The sequence below is a fragment of the Schistocerca gregaria genome, chromosome X (genome assembly GCF_023897955.1).
Source record: "Schistocerca gregaria isolate iqSchGreg1 chromosome X, iqSchGreg1.2, whole genome shotgun sequence".
In the NCBI taxonomy this organism is placed as follows: Eukaryota; Metazoa; Arthropoda; class Insecta; order Orthoptera; family Acrididae; genus Schistocerca; species Schistocerca gregaria.
Genome location: NC_064931.1, coordinates 160,211,415 through 160,230,981, shown reverse-complemented (window position 1 = coordinate 160,230,981; position 19,567 = coordinate 160,211,415). Strand labels below are relative to the sequence as shown.

Sequence of the window (19,567 nt, the reverse complement as noted above, 5' to 3'; positions counted from 1 at the left end):
GAGCCTTGGAGAACACCACGCGTGATTTCTCCAGTCAGAAGAAACTTCCCTTGTTACACTGGTTGAATTACGAAGTACAACTTTTTGCATTCTTTTGTTTGGGTATGATATTATCCAGCTATACCATCAATCCCATAAAACTTCAGTTTATCTAGGAGAATACTGTGATTCACACAAATGCCTCAGAAAGGTCACAGAGAATACCAACTGGTGCTACTTCGTAATTTAATGCTTGTAAAATTTCGTGAATGAATGTGTAAATGGCATTCTCAGCAGAGCATCTCTTCTGAAATCCGAACTGTGATTCACTGATGATATTATTGTTGCTCAGGTAGAATACAATTCTAGAATACATCACCTTCTCAAAAATTTTGAAAAATGATGCCAGCAGTGAAACAGGTCGGTAGTTACTGACATCTCTCCTATTACGTTTCTCATAGAGGGGTTTAACAAAGGCAAATCTTTCTGGAAATATGCTTGGAGTAACTGAGGTATTACGCATTTCAGATAAGACAGGGTTTATTACATGGGAGCAAATCTTTAGCACTTTGCTGGAGACACTATCAAATCCAAATGAGCTTTTATTTTCGAGAGAATGAATAATTTTTTTAATTTCAGGGGTAGAAGTTGGTGATACATTCATATGACTGAATTTTATGAATGTTGATTTTTAAACATATTGCTGTGGTGTTTCTCTTGAACTGTTTAGCTATGTATTTTCTACTATATTTAACAAATGATTATTACATAAATTTATTACCCCTGTCTCATCATTTATAGTGCTTCCATTTAATTCAATAGTGATCATATCCTGTTCTTTGGTTAGTTACCCTGCCTCTCATTTCACACTGATTTTTTTTTTTTTTAAAACTTTCCTTATTAATTTTGAGTAGTATTTTAGTGTGCAACTACTGCTGGATCTCTACTTGTTCTTGCCAGCTGATACATTTCCCTTTTTCTTTCACAAGATATTTTAATTCCGCTAGTGATCCATGGTTTTTTTTTTTTTTTTTACATGACTGTTTAATGTCGTTTTCAAATAAGAATAATTAGTTATTGCATATTCATACAATATTCAGCTATGTAGAATTTTTCTATGTGTTGATTCAACCTACCTTAAGCAATGAATCTGACTTAGTAGACAGTGTGCCATTGTGCTGATCTTCTGTACAAATAATGTCACAACTTTAGCCCAATCTGGTGGCTGCAATCTTCTCAAGTCCTTTAACAGTTCTTGAACTAATGACGCACTGTCCTTCACAGGATGCAGTATGCTCCTGTAATAAGATATATTACACATCACTGAAGCAGAAAATATATACATTGTGGCAGACAAACTGTACGAGTTGTGAGATTGATTTCCGAGTACAAAAATTATGGCTGATACGGCATATTACAGTTACTGCAGTTGTGAATTTCTGTATCAGCTATAGAATTTTTGAAACATACTATTTTAGAAATTGATCCTTGAAATTATTCTCTGTACACAACCAATATTTAATAGAAAACATACATTTGAGCATAAAATTATAGATCACGTACATGTAGTTTAGTAACTGCTAAGCAAAAGGTGATTGTTCTGTGAGTTAGCCACAGAAATTTCTCAAGCAATTCGCAAGTCATTTTAACATAGCAACACACTTCTTAAATATGAACTATGCCCTTCACATTGTCACTTAATACAAGAGGAGAGGTATGCAGCTAAGTTACGGACACTATTCTTTTTAAGTAAATGTAACAAATTAAGCTGGAATATGGTTTGTTAGGTACTATTATACCACTCCGTCAGAAATCTACAAAAAAGACAAATGGATATAGCTTTGTCTAACTTGTGTGGCAGTGAGGAAGTACAACAGATCACAGCTTACTGACCTCCACTTTCAGTCGCTAAGACAGTGGAAACACAGCTATTATTTATAATTGTTATGTAACTGTTTAAAAGCTTTAATATTGCATACTGAGTTCTTTCTTAGTGGTCCCCTCTTTTCTGACTCTTGTTTTCCTTATTTATCTATAGTCCTTTACAAAAAATTTGCCCAATGACAGGACAATGCAGTGACTACATCCAAGCAGAACGTTAAACATGCCACTCCTCTCGTCTTACCACAGAAAAAGTTATTCATTGTTGTCAAGTGAGTTCCCAATGATGAACCAAGTGAAGGATACACAACACCCACTCAATGGAAATGTAGACAGACGACCTGATCCTGAGTGGAGTCGTCATCATCAGTGTTCTGCTTCTGCTCAAAGGCAGGTTTTCAGATGTAGCCCTCCACACACTCCTGTCATTTGCTACCCTCTTTATTCCTCACACTTCTTTCCTGTCCTCATACTACCTACCATTTCGTACCTTCTGCATAATCTTCTTCTTTTGACATTAACCATTTGCTCCGTAGCATCCAGCAGTAAATAGTCTCTTCTCATCCATTGTCGAAGCCAATTGTGGTTCCTCCTCCTGATAACCTTTAAAATTTCTCTCTCTTCCCCTACTCTTCTCACCACTACGTTCTCACTTTGTCTACTCATTTTATACTTTCCTCCCTCCACCAAATCCAAAGTTTGAATGCTTCTACTCTTTTTTCTTCCTTTTTCCTCAGTGTGCATGTCTCAGTTCTATATAATTTCACACTCCACATAAAGCTCTTCGCCAGTCTCTTCCTCAGGTCCCTGCCCACACAATCACATAAGAGGCCCCCTCCTCTTATTAAATACCTTATTGGCAATCGTTTATTAAATCTCAATATTACATCTCATGTCATCTGTAGCTATGCCTTCCAGATATTTGTAAGCACTAACTCGTTCTGTGTGTCTTACCCTAACTTTATAGTTGTTCTTCCTTTTCTTGCACTTATCACCATACATTTTTGTCTTTTTCTTTTTAATTCTCATTCCAAACTCCTTGCAGGTCTTAATTCTTTTAACATTCCAGTCACCATATATTTTTTTTTGCTCTCTGCCGATAACACATCATTCACAGATCGAATACATGCTATCATCCTGCTACCAATCCGCACTCCCCTTTTTTGTTTGAAACTGTTTTGATTAATATGTTCCAAATATATGTTAAACAGTATTGAGTGGAGAGAATAGCCTTACCTCACTCCCCTTCCAATTGGACTTTCATCTGTCATTTCATTCCCAATTTGTACTTGTATTTTCTGTCGTAGGTATATGTTCTTACCCTCCAGTTGACACCATTCTTCCGTAAAACGTCCATTAATTTATTCCACTGTACTCTATCAAAAGCTTTCTCAAAGTTAATAACAACAGACTAAACTTCTCTTCCTCTTTCAATGTATCACTCACCTATAATTCTCAGCAGTCCAGTTGCATCTCTTGTACCTTTCTCTCCTCTAAATCAGTACTGTTCCTCTCCATACTTTTTTCTAGTCTTCCATGAATGCTCTATTTATCACCAGTAGTAGAACTTCTGCTGCATTACAAATCAAACTTATGGTTTTAAAATCCTCACATTTGTTGGCATTGTATTTTTTCTCAACTGACATCATTACTGCTAAAAGTCATCCAGGCATTTATCTTTTTCATACATCTTATTACACAGATGAGTTAGTTCTTTCACACCACTACTCCCAAGGTACTTAAACAACTCTCCCTGTAACCATTAATTCCACATGATTCATGATTCTTCATGTCTCTTAAAACCCTTTCTACCTCTCCTTCCAAGATGCAGCATCCTTTGTCCTCTTCTGTAACTCATATCCTCTTCTAGATCAGTATTGTTTGGTTTTTGATCAGCCTCATATAGGCAATCTGCACTTTCCCAACAGTTTGTCCAGTTTATGAACCATAGTACCATAACTTCCTTCTGTTCCCATACTTGTCCTGCTTTTCTTTGTTTCAAAGACTAGTTCAGAAGCGAATCTATACATCATTTTATATTTTCCTTCATTTTCTAGTTTCTCTATTTCTTTCGCCTCTCTTTCATTCTGTTTCTCCCGATAATTCATTATTCAGCATTTTGTACATCTTTTCCCCCCACTTCTTCTGCAGATTTCTTATGGTTTTGTCTCATCCTCTTCCATTTCTCATTTGCAACATTTTGACATAAATGTTTTTTCCAGCTCACCGTCCTTACTCTCCTCCTTTAGTTTCTCTATATCAAATTTTTCTCTTGGTTTTCCTCCTCTCGCTTTCTTCAACTGTATTTGAAAATCCATTACCACCAAGTTGTGGTATGAATTATATCTGTTCAAGGATATGTTCTGGAATTGTTCAGGCAGTTCTTGAGTCAAGTATGAAGTTTATAAAATGTGATATGATAGGCATTCTACTAAAATGTATCCAAAACTGCCTATCTTTGGAACTACTCCCATCAGCATCAGCTGTGCAAGAAATGGTGTCAGAGAGTTTGATATAGGGACAACAAAGTTAACTATGTGAAAACTGCTTCTGCAGCATACAGCATGAGGAAGGAATTAAAATTAACATATAAAAACAAGATTATGATTATCATCATCATCATACAGTTACAACAGTAATAAATGAAAACACCAGTTTGCTTTTGTTCTACGATATTACTTTTATTGTTAACTGGTTTTCGGCTTACTAGGCCATCTTCAGACATTTACTGAGTATTATCACCAAAGAAGTTAAATGTCTGAAGATGGCCTAGTAAGCCGAAAACCAGTCAACAATAAAAGAAATATTGTAGAACAAAAGCAAAATGGTGCTTTTCATTTATTATAATGTTCTTCTACCAAGGACCGACGGAAGATCCTGTTAATTACAACAATAGTTTATTTTAATGAGAGAAGGAGTAACTCCAAATGAGCTTGCCACAATGTCATTTAATAATGACTGGTCATACACATCTGTGTGAGTTCTTATTTGTCCAGTTTTATATGCACTATCTTTGTGGATAGATGCATAGGAGACTGAATAGTATTTGTAGTTTATGGCCAGAAAGACAGTGCCAGAAGTGTTCTAAACAGATTCTTGTGAGACATTCAATGTTTTTCTTCAAATATCTGCTAGTTAAAATTTTTTGATAATTCTGTTACAATGTCTTGCCAGTGAGGCAAGTCAATCATCATTCAAATCGGCCTTCTTTGTAGAGTCTGGGCATTGTGTTAGTCTGACCTTATATGGGTCCTATATAGTTGAGCATTATTCGGATATGGGCCATAGGAGCGTTTTATATGTGCTCTCTTCTGTAGACATCCCACAGTTTCCTAGTACATTTGCTTCACATACAACTGAGCCTACATGATTATTACACTTCATATTTATACATATGGTTATCCTCAAATATTAGTGTAATATGAATTAATGTGGCTGTCCATTCTTTTAATATATTTTTCATTGTTGATTGGTACAGGAATCACAAACAGCAGCAAAGAATGCGTTTCTGACAGTTCCTTTGAATCTTTTCCTATACTTCTGTTTTATGTAGCTTGTTAGTCTCACTTTTCTTGTCGAATAGTGTTTCCATTTCATAGATGGCACTTGACTGACAATGCACATTCTAAAAATATACGTTTACAAAATGGTTTGAAGATGACAAATTCACATGCGAGTCACACACTACAATGTCTTACAATATACACTGTTAAGATTAGATTAGTTTTTCATTTCATAGATCCGTATTGAGGAGATCCTAGTGGATGTGGAACATGTCACTTTTTTTCTTTTTTTTGTGCTGAAATAACAATACAAATAGTATGAATATATACAATACATCATTTGTTTCTATTAAAAAATTCGTCAATGGAGTAGGAGGAGTTGGCCACTAGTAAGTCTTTCAGGCCCCTTTTAAACTGATCTTTATTTGTAACTAAATTTTTTATGTTTGCTGGCAAATTATTGAAGATGAGTGTTCCTGAGTAGTGGACCCCTTTTTGAACTAAAGTAAGTGCTTTTAAGTCCTTGTGCAGATCATTTTTGTTCCTGGTATTGTATGTATGAACTGAGCTGTTTGTTGGAAAAAGAGACATATTATTTAGCACAAATTTCATTAAGGAGTAAATATACTGAGAGGCAGTAGTTGGTATACCCAGTTCTTTGAAGAGGTTTCTACAGGACGTCCGTGAATTTACTCCACAAATAATACGTATTACATGCTTTTGGACTCTGAACATTTTTGTTTGACTTGAAGAGCTACCCCAAAATATTATACCATATGACATTATGGAATGAAAGTAGGCAAAGTATGCAAGCGTTTTCACTTTTATGTCGCCTATGTCCGCTAACACTCGAATTGCAAATACAGATTTGTTAAGGCGTTTCTGCAGTTCTGTCGTGTGCTCCTCTCAACTGAATATATTATCAAGTTGTAATCCCAGGAATTTAAGACTGTCAACCTCTTCTATCTGCTCTTCTTCGTACTTTATGCATATGCTGGGTGGAAACCTCTTACATGCTCTGAATTGCATATAGTGAGTCTTTTCGAAGTTTAATGTCAGTGAGTTTGCTTTAAACCATTTATTAATATCCATGGAAATATCATTAGCGGATCTTTCTACAACTACACTCGACATACTATTTATTGCAATACTTGTGTCATCTGCAAACAAAATGAACTCTGCTTCTGGCAGTGTAACTGATGAGAGATCATTAACTGATAGTGAGCCCTATACACCAGGAAGTCATGTGAATGTTGAAAATGCAATCAAATAAATTGACAGAGATGCTGACAATGACTTTAGCAATTCCCATGTAAAAACACATAACTATTTTAAAAAAGTTTCATATGCTATGCAAGATTTCAAACTTGCGCTATTCATGTTTTGCACGATTGACAGAGTTTTACAGGTAAATGACCTTGCTGGATGGTAAAACAAACACATCTCTGTATTTTAAATTAATTTTTATTTGATTTTAGCTGTTAAAATTAGAATATCTCCCTAGTGAATGGTAGGCTACATCATTCTTGTGTAAAGGAAATGAGCGTATGGCGTCAATGGCCGGAGTTCCCAGACGAGAAGTTCGGCCGCCAAGTGCGTGGATGGCAATCCAAGGTGCTGACCATTCAGCTAATGGGGCGGACCGTGGCTGGTTAGGACGCATTTGCTGCCACATCCGTAATTTTGAAGCCTGGTTATGTGGTAAAATGTTTTATAATACATTGTTCTTTCACATTGTACAACAGATCATTATTGTTCATGAAATTTGTCTTGGCTGGGGGGGGGGGGGGGGCTGGAACAAAATTGTCAAAGTTTCTATTGTCTACTTATCTGTACTTTTTAGCATTATATGGAAGTGAAATAAGGATTATACACTTCTAACAAATATTTTCAGAAACTACCTCTTAAAATTTATGTTTGTATTTGGGGTTTCCAGTCTCAATTTTATATCCCAATTGCTTCTGCCAAATTTTGCTATCCAAATTGCAAAATTCATCTACGACATAAAGCATTTCATTTCAGAATCTAGTTCCCTCAAATTACATAACTTCGTTCCACTATATTCTGTTCACATCTTTTATTTTTTTATGTTAATACTATAGCCTCTTTTCAAGGCACTATCCATTTCTTTCAACTGATCTTCCAAGTCCTTCGCCTTTTGATAGAGTTACAATGTCACTGACAAACTAAACACTTTTTTATCTTTTCTCAGAAATTAAATTCCCTTTCCAAATTTCTCCTTAGTTTCCTTTAATACTTGCTTAATATAAGGTCGAGTAACATAGGGGATGGTCTATAACTGTATCTTAATCCGTTCTCAGCTACTGCATCTCATTTGTATCTCTTAATTCTTATAACAAATCTGGTTTCAGTACAAGTTACAGATTATTTTTCACTCTCTGTGCTTTACGACTTCTGATTTTCAACCTATATTGGTAAAAGCCTTTCCTAAATATACAAATGTGGGTTTATATTTCTTCAACCTTTTCTGTAAGTGGCAGAGTTAGTGTAGCTTCATGTATTCTTGCATTTCACCAGAACGAAGACTGATCTTGATCCAGGTTGGCTTCTAGCAGCCATTTCACTCTTCTGTAGATACTTTGTGTCAGTGTTTGGAAGTTCTTCCTTATTAAAATGACGATCTGGTGATAATCTTTCATATTATGATTATTACACACTTCTTGCTATCTGAAGCTTTTGTGCTTGTCTCATATAGCCTGCATATTAAGTGAAGACTATTTTGTAATAGTTGGGTTTCCCAAAGATCTTAATAATTCTTGCAAAATGTCATCTTCACCAGGTGCCTTGTTGCAAACCCAGGTCTTTCAGCACTCTGTTACATTCTTATTGCAGTATCGTTTCTCACACCTCATTTTCATCTGTTCCTCACCCCTTTCCATAATAGTGCCTTCAAGTTTGTTGCTATATTTTACTTCCATTTTTCAACATTCTCTTATTTGCTTTTAGCTGCCTAGCAACAGGGATGGGGGAGGGGGTGGTGGTGGTGGAGGAGGAGGGTACTTCCACTTCTCTCTCTTCTACACAGTCCCAAGGTCAAGCCTAGTGTGCAACTCTGGTTATTCGTGCATCTGACGTAGGTTTATGTAACAAAAAAATTTGGTAGTATTATAATTATGTAATTTGTTGTCAGAATGATGAAGTATATAAAAGTCAGAAATACAGAATTTAAACATCATGAAATAAATAGTTTCCTCAAAAACTGATGTTTTATGTGGGATGTAAAGAATGAGAGATAAAATTTTTGTAATTACGAAAAGGACAGGTTGCTTATCACCATAAAGATGACATGCTGAGTTGCAGACAGGTACAACAAAAAGACTGTTACACACTGAGCTTTTGGCTGAAGCCTTCTTCAGAAAAAAAAGGACAACTTGGCACACATTCACACAAGCAGGTGTGAGGTATGCCTGCTCTCTCTCTCTCTCTCTCTCTCTCTCTCTCTCTCTCTCTCTCTCTCTCTCTGTGTGTGTGTGTGTGTGTGTGTGTGTGTGTGTGTGTGTGTGTGTGTGTGTGTGTGTGTGTGTGTGTGTTTGTGTTCCTTAATTTCCTAAAGAAGGCTTTGGCCGAAAGCTCAGTGTGTAACAGCTTTCGTTGTGCCTGTCTGCAATTCAGCTTGTAATATGTACGGTGGGTAACAATCTATCATTTTCATAATTGTTGATATTTTAAGCTGGGCTTTCCACTATCAGAATTAAAATTTTGATGTTCTGTAAAGTTACCTTCAATAATCCTTGAGTTTTTAAAGAAAATTTAAATTTTGTACTAGAAGTCAGAAAACAACAACAAATAATCCACCATTTAGGTATAAACTTAAACACAGAGGTTACAGCAAAATATTCTGTCTAGAGAACGATTATGACATACTAAGTGTCAAAAAGATTGATGTAATTTGGAAAAGGTACAGCAATAACTGAAGAGACTGTTCAGATGGTAAATACCAAAGTTCCATTTAAGAACTAGTACCGACTGTGTTTATTATGATATAGATATGAAATGCTCCTTAAACACGGATCTACAGTAGAAACAATTAACAAGTCAGTGCAATCCAAATTGGGATAGCTATTAGTAATTTATGGTGCACAGAACTTTTACAGCACTGAGGTAGGTGTGCCAACGGTTTAGAGATTTGCTCACTCATTGGTGGTGGTGCCATTAGTCAGCATGTCAGTGCTAAACTTCATGATGGATTGTGTTGTGTTGCTAGCGGCAACCATGAATGTAGCCCACGGACAACTGTGTGCAGGTACCTTTTGAGGGATCACATTTAATTAGAACTGTTAGAAATTGAGCTTCCTTGTGAACAGCAAGTAGTTGAATGCTTCACCAGATCTGGTCCTGCACACTTTGTATGTCCCCCGTGTTCTAAATCCATGTGGTGAGTGTAGTATTATAACATTACCCTGTCTGGTGAGATAAACAGTCTTTTGAATTATTCTAATAATTTGTTGCAGAAAAGGATTTATAGATAATGGAACTTCGATAGCATTATTTTCTGGTTGGTCATTCAAGTAATTTACAGGCCCCGTGCAAAATCCGAGATATGGAACCCCCGGCACGTATTCAGGTCATGTTTAGTTAGTAGCATCTTTGGAAAGAATGCACACCAAGTTTCAACTATATTGGTCTATTTCTTTGTGTTTGGCATCAAGGAAGAAGAGTGATTCTCAAAAAATGGACAAAAAAGAATTTTGTGTGGTGATTAAACATTACTTTATGAAAGACAAAACACCTCAGAACTCTAAAGAGAAGCTTGATAAATATTATGGTGACTCTGCACCTTCAATTAGAACAGTTTACAAGTGGTTTCAAAATTTTCAGAGTGGCCATATGGGCACAAGTGATGCTCAACATTCTGGACTTGCTGTGGAGGTTACAACTCCAGAAATCATTGATAAAATCCATGATATGGTGATGGATGACAGAAGAGTTAAGGTGCGAGAGATTGCTAGTGCTGTGGGCATCTCGAATGAATGGGTACGTAATATTTTGCATCAACATTTGGACATGAGAAAGCTATCCACAAGATGGGTTCCACGATTGCTCACACTTGACCAAAAATGGGATCGTTTGAAGTGTTGCAAAGATGGTTTGCAGAGCTGTTCAAGAAGTATCCGCAGTACTTTAAGCATCATTTCGTCAATGTGGATGAAACATGGATACATTACTATACTCCTGTGACCAAAGAATAATCTAAAGAATAGGTTACTAAGGGAGAATCTGCACAAAAAAAGGCGAAAATCATTCCTTTGGCCGGAAAGGTTATGGTGACTGTCTTTTGGGATTCACAAGGGATAATCCTCATCGACTATCTGTAAAAGGGTAAAACTAATACAGGTGATTATTATTCATTCTTATTGGACCTTTTGAAAACCGAGCTGCAAGAAAAATGCCGGTGACTGGAATGCAAAAAAATGTCTTTTTCCATCACAACAATGCACTAGCACACAACTCAGCAGTTTTGGTCACAAAATTAATCGAAATAGGATTCCAACTCGTTTCACATCCCCCCTGTTCTCCAGACTTGGCCCCCTCGGACTATTATTTGTTCCCCAATTTGAATAAATGGCTGGCGGGACAAACATTTTATTCAAATGAGGAGGTGATTGCAGCAACTAATAGCTATTTTACAGACTTGGACAATTGCTATTATTCGGAAGGGATCAACAATTCTGAACAGTGTTGGATGAAGTGTATAAGTCTAAAAGAGGACTATGTCGAAAAATAAAAAAGGTTTATCCCAAACACTTAAGTAGTTTTTATTTTTGCACTGACTCTTCAAACACCCCTCATACTTCTCATTTCTCCAATGTTTCTTTAATTTTTCTACAAGTGACCTCTGTCTTTCCTATAGTCCCACCCACGCAGGTTTGTATTTCTCTTCTCACTATCCTGCACTGCCACTTTGCACTTGCTGTCAGTTTTATTTTCAGATGCCTGTCTTCTCTCTTGCCAGCTTCATCTGTTGAATTTTTATATTTTCTCTTTTCACCAACCAAATTTATTATTTCATATTATCCAAGGATTTCTGCTTCACCTTGTCTTTTTCCCTACTTTTCTGCTGTGCTTTCACTATTTCAGCTCTCAAACTTACCATTTATCGTCTATTGTATTCCCTGACTAATTTCCAATCTGTCTAACCCATCCAGTTCTCTAAGCCATCAATGCAAGTAACATATCTAACAGTCCACCCCATGATCCAAAGAAGACCAGTTGTGACTTTTCTTATAAAGCCTTTTTCCTTGAAAAGCCATTGCCCAGACTACATATCAACACGTTTTTAAGTATCAAGTTTGTGACATGCTGTCAAATAATTTTGAGTCAAGGTCTATTTTACCTCCTGGAACATTTTACCCAAGAGGATGCCATCATTATTAAATTACACAGCAGAGCTGCATCCTCCATAAAAATTGTGGCTGCAGTTTGAACTTTGTTTAAGCAGTGACATAAGTGAGGAGAGTGGTCTTCTTCATTTCAGAATGCTACTGAGCAATTGTCTTTGTACTGGAAAGGAGTCATTAGTGCCAACATAAGCTACAACTTGCAGCTGTTGGACACTGAGCATACTATAGGAGTGTGATCCCAGAATCCTACATTCATCAGGAGTGAGCAGAGTCGGATTCAGTAGCAAGGACCTAGTTACACTTGGGAGCACCAAGAAAACAACACAGACAATAACACGTTTATTGGGCAATAATACAGGACTGTTTTACAAAGCACCATGCCTCAGCCAACCCAGCATCTTGTCTGCAGTGGAAAGCCAATGCACCAGTACTGCCAGCACAGTGAAGTGCTGGATGGTGGCTGCTATATCACAGGGCAATCGAACTCTGGCTGTCTCCAAATCTATATATCAATCTCCTAAGTGCTCTCGTTGTCATTTGAGGTTTACACTCAGGAGTTGGGTCTCAGGTCCACCTGAAGTATTCACTGGCTCACAGTGGCATCTCTCAGCCTCCGTTCAGAAGCTGGCAGCATCGATGTCAGCCACAGGAATGGGATGAGTAGCTGCAGTGCTCCCCCTCACGAAGGCAGATGATTGACAGTGTCCAGGTCACGCAGATCAAACCTCCAGCATACCTACCGGGTGATAGTGACCTCATCAGCAGTGGCTCGGAAGTTGGCAGTGCAGCAGTGTCCTTCCAGCTGGACTCGTGGTTCCATAGACAATCAAAGACATCTAGGCATGCCAAGGATTGACCCATAGCCTACCCTCTCACTGGAACTGACACAAGGGATGAGACTACGCAGTAGGTAGTCGGCAATCAGCCATCTGTTAAGAAGTGTGGGGTATTTGTATTGGTACTTCCAGTGCACTCTGTTATGATGTGTCCTGATTTTTCCATCACTGTCAGTCAGCTCTCTTAGTGACTTCAGGCCTTTGCAACTTCACTTTTCAGAGGCTCTTTTCTGCTGAGACAACACCTGTATACTCATTGTTTTATTGTACAATACCTTCCTTATGAAACTCTGCTTTGTCCCTAGTATGACAGTATCTCTCAGCTTCCACATTTTCATTACGCTTTGCTTGCAGGCTTTGGAATTCAGTTGTTCCCCCATGCCGCAATAGCTTCAATATTTGCTGCAACTCACTCAGCATTTTCCCTAGTTGGCAGTATACTGGTCACTGACACTGGCAGTTTGGGCTGGGAGCTGCCAAGGTAGAACCTGTATGAATTTTTGGTGCCTGCCGAGAATACTATCCTGAGGCGTAACAATGCAATAGCTGGCAGCAGAGGCTCTGCTGTATCCTGCATGTAACCCCCAAACGCCCTGGGCTCCAATTTTTCTGAAGAGTTTCGTCACATGCTACTGCTGCTGTTGTTGTTGTTGGCTCTCAACGTGAAGTTATCAGAACCCTTACAAACATAAGTAGAAATGAATGCAGTTAAAACAGCATAAAACTAGGAAGAGTCAGTCTTACATAAGTACATGTACTCTCCCTGAACCTCACTCATGATCATCCACACCATCAAACTAGCTCACATCCTTTATAAGATAGCATAAAATGGGCAGATGTTCTAAAAGTGGCGTTAAAATCCAAGTAGCATAAGAGAAAAACTGAAGTAATGATAAAGAAAAATGTGACTGGCTAATAAAACTATGGATGAGCCAGACACCGAGATAACACATTAAAAATTTCTCCATAAAACTTTAGGGAGCAAATAGGATATTTCACAAAACATTAAAAATCGCACCAAAAGCCTTTAAAAACCATACCATGTTTATTTGATTGTCAGTTACAATGGAGGGCAAATCTGTCAGCAAATGAGCTGGTGTCCCCTGGTCTGAACATAAAACACAATCTAATAAACTATAGTGCACCGTGATCTACACATCACAAGCACCACACATTGGAGTGTGCTCTTGCTGGAGCACAAAGCCATGCATCACAGGGCTGTGTTCTATTTGAAGACAAGGGAGAAGGACCTTGTCCTACGTGCATGGCGGTAATGACAATGTTTAATTTGTGGGGCACTCAACTGCATGGTCATTAGCGCCCGTACAAAGTCCCAATTCTTATGCAGTCCAATTTTTTCACAATCAAATTTACCCACTGTGACGAATTATGATGGTGATGAGGACAGCAGAACATCCAGTCACCGGGCAGAGAAAATCCCCAATCCAGCCAGGAATCAAACCCGAGCCCCGTGGGGGAGAGGGGCATGGGCTCTAGAATATCAGTGCCTTTACAACAGCACTGACAAATGCCGACATTTTGTTTATTTGCCATTTCCTTTAGTCTGTTATCTAGATACAAGAATACACCGAATGTTGCACATGGACTGGCATGAATATATCACATAATATTTTAACAAAATTTGAAATGTGTTAGTACAACTAACCATTATGGTGTTTCAGGGAGGTGGGAGAATTAGAAAAAAAAATCTTATAATAGAAGAAAGGAAAAAAAATACATACTATCCTTTGGTCATTGGTGCAGATTACAATTTATAACTGTACTACACTGCTATACAGCACTACATTACATAGCACTACACTACTGTACTTGGTATCAGAACCAAGCTAGAGTTATCATTTGTCTCGATGCTGGCCTCCAGTGCACTGAGAGACAACTTGGGATTCACAGGGGCTGTGCTGTTGTGCCACCTGAGGTGCAGAAATTGGGAAATGGCACTAAGTCCTTCCTGGCCCTTCCTGAGGCTCATCTCCCTGCTTCCAGAAGGTTGTTGCAGGTGGATACACTATCATGGTGTGTCTCATTGTCATGATGTATGGTCTCTTCTTGACCGTCTTTCAGTTACGTAGGCTTGAAGTTCATAAGCTGGTACTTTAGCTGTTAGCAAGTTCAGATTATGCCACAGTTCTTCATTCCTAATTATGTTATACACCGGTGTATTACCAAAGATGTTCCTGTCCTGGTCTGTAACATATTGTCTAATGGCACACTCCCAGATGATGTGTTCCAGGGTGCTGATTGCTGCACATTTATAAGTGTCTGTGGTGCATTGTTGTACTTTCAGAAAGTAGCTAAGACATAGGCCATGTCCCAAAAGGTAGTGTACAGCTCCCTTGTTCATTCTGGATGTTTCTTTTTTGTTGGAAAGGAACTGGTAAGTTCTGTTCCCCTATTTCTGCACTGTCCCCAATTTCTTGCCATTCTCTATCAATGTACGCCTTTATTATTTTTATTTTGTGTGGCTCTTGTGCCAGTATCTCCGTTACGTTATCAGATTTGCCCTTTTTTTACAACTAGGTCCAAAGGTAGCAACCCTAATATCACCAGCAGTGCCTCAGTCGGCATAGTTCTACATGCGCTTTTCAGGTGCAGAAGTATACTACTCTGCAGTCAGCATACAGCCTGTGTTGCCTATACTTTTCTGGCTTTATGCATCCAACTGCTCAACCCATACTCACAATGACAACTAGCATCACTTTTTAGTATCTTCTTACCGCACTTAGTGGCAGCTGAAAATGTCTTTGGCCAACTGTTACTATTTTGTTTTAGGATTTTAATTCCTCTCTGGCAGACAATTTCTACATGTATGAAAGTTTCGCTTTTCGTTGATGTTGATATGAAGGTGCCTGTGTACTTCTTTTCTTTTCACAGGTTGGTCATTTATTCTGATTGTGTGGTTTCTCAATTTTGGTAATGTTCTTTTTAGTAACATATTAAGTGTTTTGCGTGCTGCTATCATTAGTTTGTTTTCTATGCACCAACTACTTAGTCTTTCACGAACTAACTTACTTTTTTCCTCTAATTTAGTCCTTGTGTTGGCAGATATTGTAATCACAGATTGCTGTGTAGGTGATGCACCCTCTAGTGTTTGTTATACTCTGAATCTAGTTCAGTTATGGCTCTATGCCAACATCCCAGAACTATGGACTGCAAACAGAGCTCTCTGGGCACCTAGTAGCAATGATTTTCATAGTTTTCTTTCCAGGACATTCTAATTGCACCTGCCTGGCTGTGCAGTAATCTCATAGGCTGTTATAGTGCCATTTGGCACAGTCCATCTGTTTCAGTCTTTTCAACAGGGCATGCCACCATCAATTATCAAACGCTCCAGCTATATCAATCATTATGCCTGTAGCTGTACTTTTTGTCTGTTACCTATTGTGTGTCTGTGGTCCCTCAAGGCACTGGCATAGCAGCTTTTGCTGTAATTTGGCTAGAGCATTTACCAAACAAACTGGCTTGTAAGATTTCAATTTCCTTGGGTCTTTGCTTTCCCCTCTTTTTAGTACAGTGAAAAATGGCTCTGAGCACTATGGGACTTAACATCTGTGGTCATCAGTCCCCTAGAACTTAGAACTACTTAAACCTAACCAACCTAACGACATCACACACATCCATGCCCGAGGCAGGATTCAAACCTGCGACCGTAGCGGTCACGCGGTTCCAGACTGAAGCGGCTAGTACAGTGATATTCGAGATCATCCAGACTCTGGGCACCCATCCCTGCAAAATTATATAGGGTGCAGTTTGGTCCATTAGCTGATGCAACACTTCTGCCATAGTTCTATTAGGCCTGGTGTTTTCTCCTTTTTTAAATTTCATTACAACTAGTCTCACTTCCTCCTGGACAAATGGAATCACAACACTATAATTCACATGCTGTTTTAGTAATTCAGAGTGAAGATGCTGATGGCATCCTGTCTCTTCCATCATCATATTGTCTAGCAACAGAGTTCTGAGTAAGCATTGTACTGATGTATCCCAGTTGAAAATACAGTTGGTCATAAAACCTCACATGTTGCAAGTTTGTATGGAAAACCCCAACATCTGTTACCATTTGGTGCTTGATGTATGTTTCCCATTTTTATATTCTTATTTGGCGTAGTAATTCTTTCTATTGTTGTTTGATTGTTCACTAGAAACTCAGCCTTAATTGCCACTGCATGGTGAGACTCCAGGGAATTTTAAACCCTCTCCATTTGCTAACAAATGTTGGGACCCACCTTGTTTTGTGCTGTCAGCAACGCCTGCATCAATTTGTCAGCTTTGGTGTCAACTTCAAACCCAGTTCCTTGCAGTGGTCACATCTCAAATTCTGCCTTTAAAAGTTCCCAATTCACTTTGTGGAGATAATGGTCAGTTGTGGTTTGCAATGTGGTCACATTTTGTTGAGTCTGCTAGGGTGATATCTACATATGCTGCCACACCCGTGTGATTTTGAAAAGTAGGCACTTCAAGACGCCTATTCGTGATGTGAAAGTAAAGTTCTTGTACAGTGTACGGAAGGTAGAGTCCTCTTTCATCAGTTACTCTACTATGCCACAACGTTGATTTTACACCTGTGTCCATTATGAAAATGTCTTTCATGTCGACACAGTCTTGCTGCAGTTTTTAGCTTTTCTATATGTCGTCGTATCTCCTGGTCACATTGAAAATAGTGATTAGTTATGTGAAGTTTTATTCAGGCAGTCGTTATTTCTGTTGTCACCTCATGTTCGTTACATAGTTGATGTATCTCTGTCACTGTTATATCTTCATCTGGCAATACAACGGAGGCCATTGGATAATGACCTGATGATATGATCTGTGCTGTAACTGGAATGTTGGGTGATGCTCCACTTCTGGAATATGGCTCCTGTATACATAATGTGTGTAGGTCCATATCTTCGAACATTTTTCTGAGTTTTTGAATCACCTTAGCACTGCGCACATTTATCTGGCCAATTTTAATCATTTGTCTACATTTCATTGCCTTTGGGGTGCAAGTTGATTGTATGTCACTGCTGTGGGAACCTAGTACGCACATAGCTATGGGGTCATTCTAATCTATGATCATATATAATTTGGTCATGTGCCATTACTAATTGCACATGCTCTATATCAAGTGCCTTCTGCCTCTTCTTACAGATGATGTCAATTACGGTCTGTAGCTCCTCTGTATTTGTAGGCAAGTTGACACTGATCTGAATATGATCAGCTTCCTCTGTGACTGGAAAATTTATGGTCCAACTCTTTGAATGAATGTGCCTAACCGTGTGTGTTATTTATATGTTTAACACAAGGATTTCCTTCAATTTAGCTCTCTCATTGTGTTTTCACACATTCTGTAAACAGGTCACAGGCCCAGACAAACTTCTTCAATTGCTCATGTCATGTCCATCACTGTTTATATCCTTTGAATAATTCCTGTTGCCATCTGTAGGTTCTTCTATGACGTGTGTATTTTCATAATCTCCCTCTACTGGCTGTTGTGGGTTATCACATTCTGCTACAATAATGCTTTGAATGCTCTCACACCTTGCATTCTTTGAACTTTCAGCGTTTTCTGAATTTGAGAGTATGTTCTTCTTTAAGTCTTTCCTGTCTAGAGATAGGCATGCTGTCTGTCCCTTGTTTTCCTTTCTTCGTAGCCACCTCCAGAAACTCCTCTCTCCCTCTCTATTATTCTTATTATTGGCTTTTTCATTCTTTATCTTATTATCACCCTTGTCTATATGGCAAGCGACGTTTCCAGTTTGTTTCACTATGACTATTCTTGTCCTACCCTTCACACTGGACAAGAATCTTTTGGCTCTTCAAGCATCCTGCTTTCTTTTTGATGGAAGTTTTTGTTTCTTACAAAGATAATAATCCATCTTATCAATGGGCTCAGGTTTAATGATTTTATCGTGGACAGTGTTTCATTTTCTTCAACTGTGGTTACCTGTGATGCTCATTAGTACATTATTTAATGGTTCAGAATCCATATTCTGTTCTTTGAATATCCCATTCCAAGATAATTTGGTGTGTTCCACAGTCTTTACCTTGTTGACTGCACAATTTGTTCCTTTTTGCACATGGGACGCACACTGGAGCTTGCTTGCCATAGTTACAGTCCTTTTTCAGATAGTCAATCCCTACAGCAGGAGCATACTGGTTTGCTTTCCTTTCAGTACTTTACAATGTGCTTATATTTTTTTCTGTGGATTGCCTTCAACATATAATTTACTGTCACCTTCTCTCATGGACCTGTTTTAAACCTAACATTTGTTTCTTCTAAGAACTGTTTCCTACAGGTGGTTCCCTTCAAGCTCTGTTCATACACTGAATCAGTTTATTCACTTTCTGGCATGGTAACTGGGACATCCTACGCTATCACTGTTGGCCTCCACTTCCTGGGCGGCTCACTTCCAGGGTGGCATATCATACTTCTATTTTGCTTCAAATTTTGTTTCAGCTTCCTGACTTCTTCTTCTGTTTCAGTTTCAATTATGACTACACTGTTTGCTGTCTCTATCTCCTTGATTCTGATCATTTTTCTTCAGGTAGCTTGCTTGATTTGTGTGGTCTTGATGTTTGATTTTGTGGCAGCCACCTGAGCGAGCGGAGCAGTGGCTGCCACACTAGCGAACGACCGAACCATCTGGATTTGTTTCCCTCCCTAAGCCTGGTATTAACTTTTTCCAGGCATTCTTTGTGCCCAGTCAGTTTTGTGTGTCATATTTCTCAATGAGTGAGTATTTTGTGGCAGTAACCTTTCTGGTTACGCCGAGCTCCTCATCAATGTATTGTATTATGTCTTCAAGTTCGTCTGACTCTACATTACTTGTTTCTGAATGTTCAGAAGTTTCATACTGAGTGGACGAGATGCCATGCCCTTGCTTTGTTGGTACACACATAACCATACAGACACTGTTGTTGCTGATGCCTCTGCTGTCTCCACAGCCACTGATGTCACACGCCTGCTCTCTCACTGAAGTCGATGTTCCTGATAGCCTGTGATGTG

General features: G+C 38.5%; 1 protein-coding gene across 2 annotated transcripts in view; it reads right to left on the bottom strand.

The window, feature by feature from the left end:
* The window catches only part of LOC126298438 (guanine nucleotide exchange factor C9orf72-like), an 86,165-nt gene that overhangs the window by 13,499 nt on the left and 53,099 nt on the right, over nucleotides 1-19,567 (bottom strand). For both annotated transcript variants that reach the window (XM_049989766.1, XM_049989764.1), the window contains one exon: nucleotides 1,116-1,277. In XM_049989766.1, coding sequence (XP_049845723.1) covers nucleotides 1,116-1,277 — 162 coding nt within the window. The remainder of the gene's footprint in view (nucleotides 1-1,115; nucleotides 1,278-19,567) is intronic.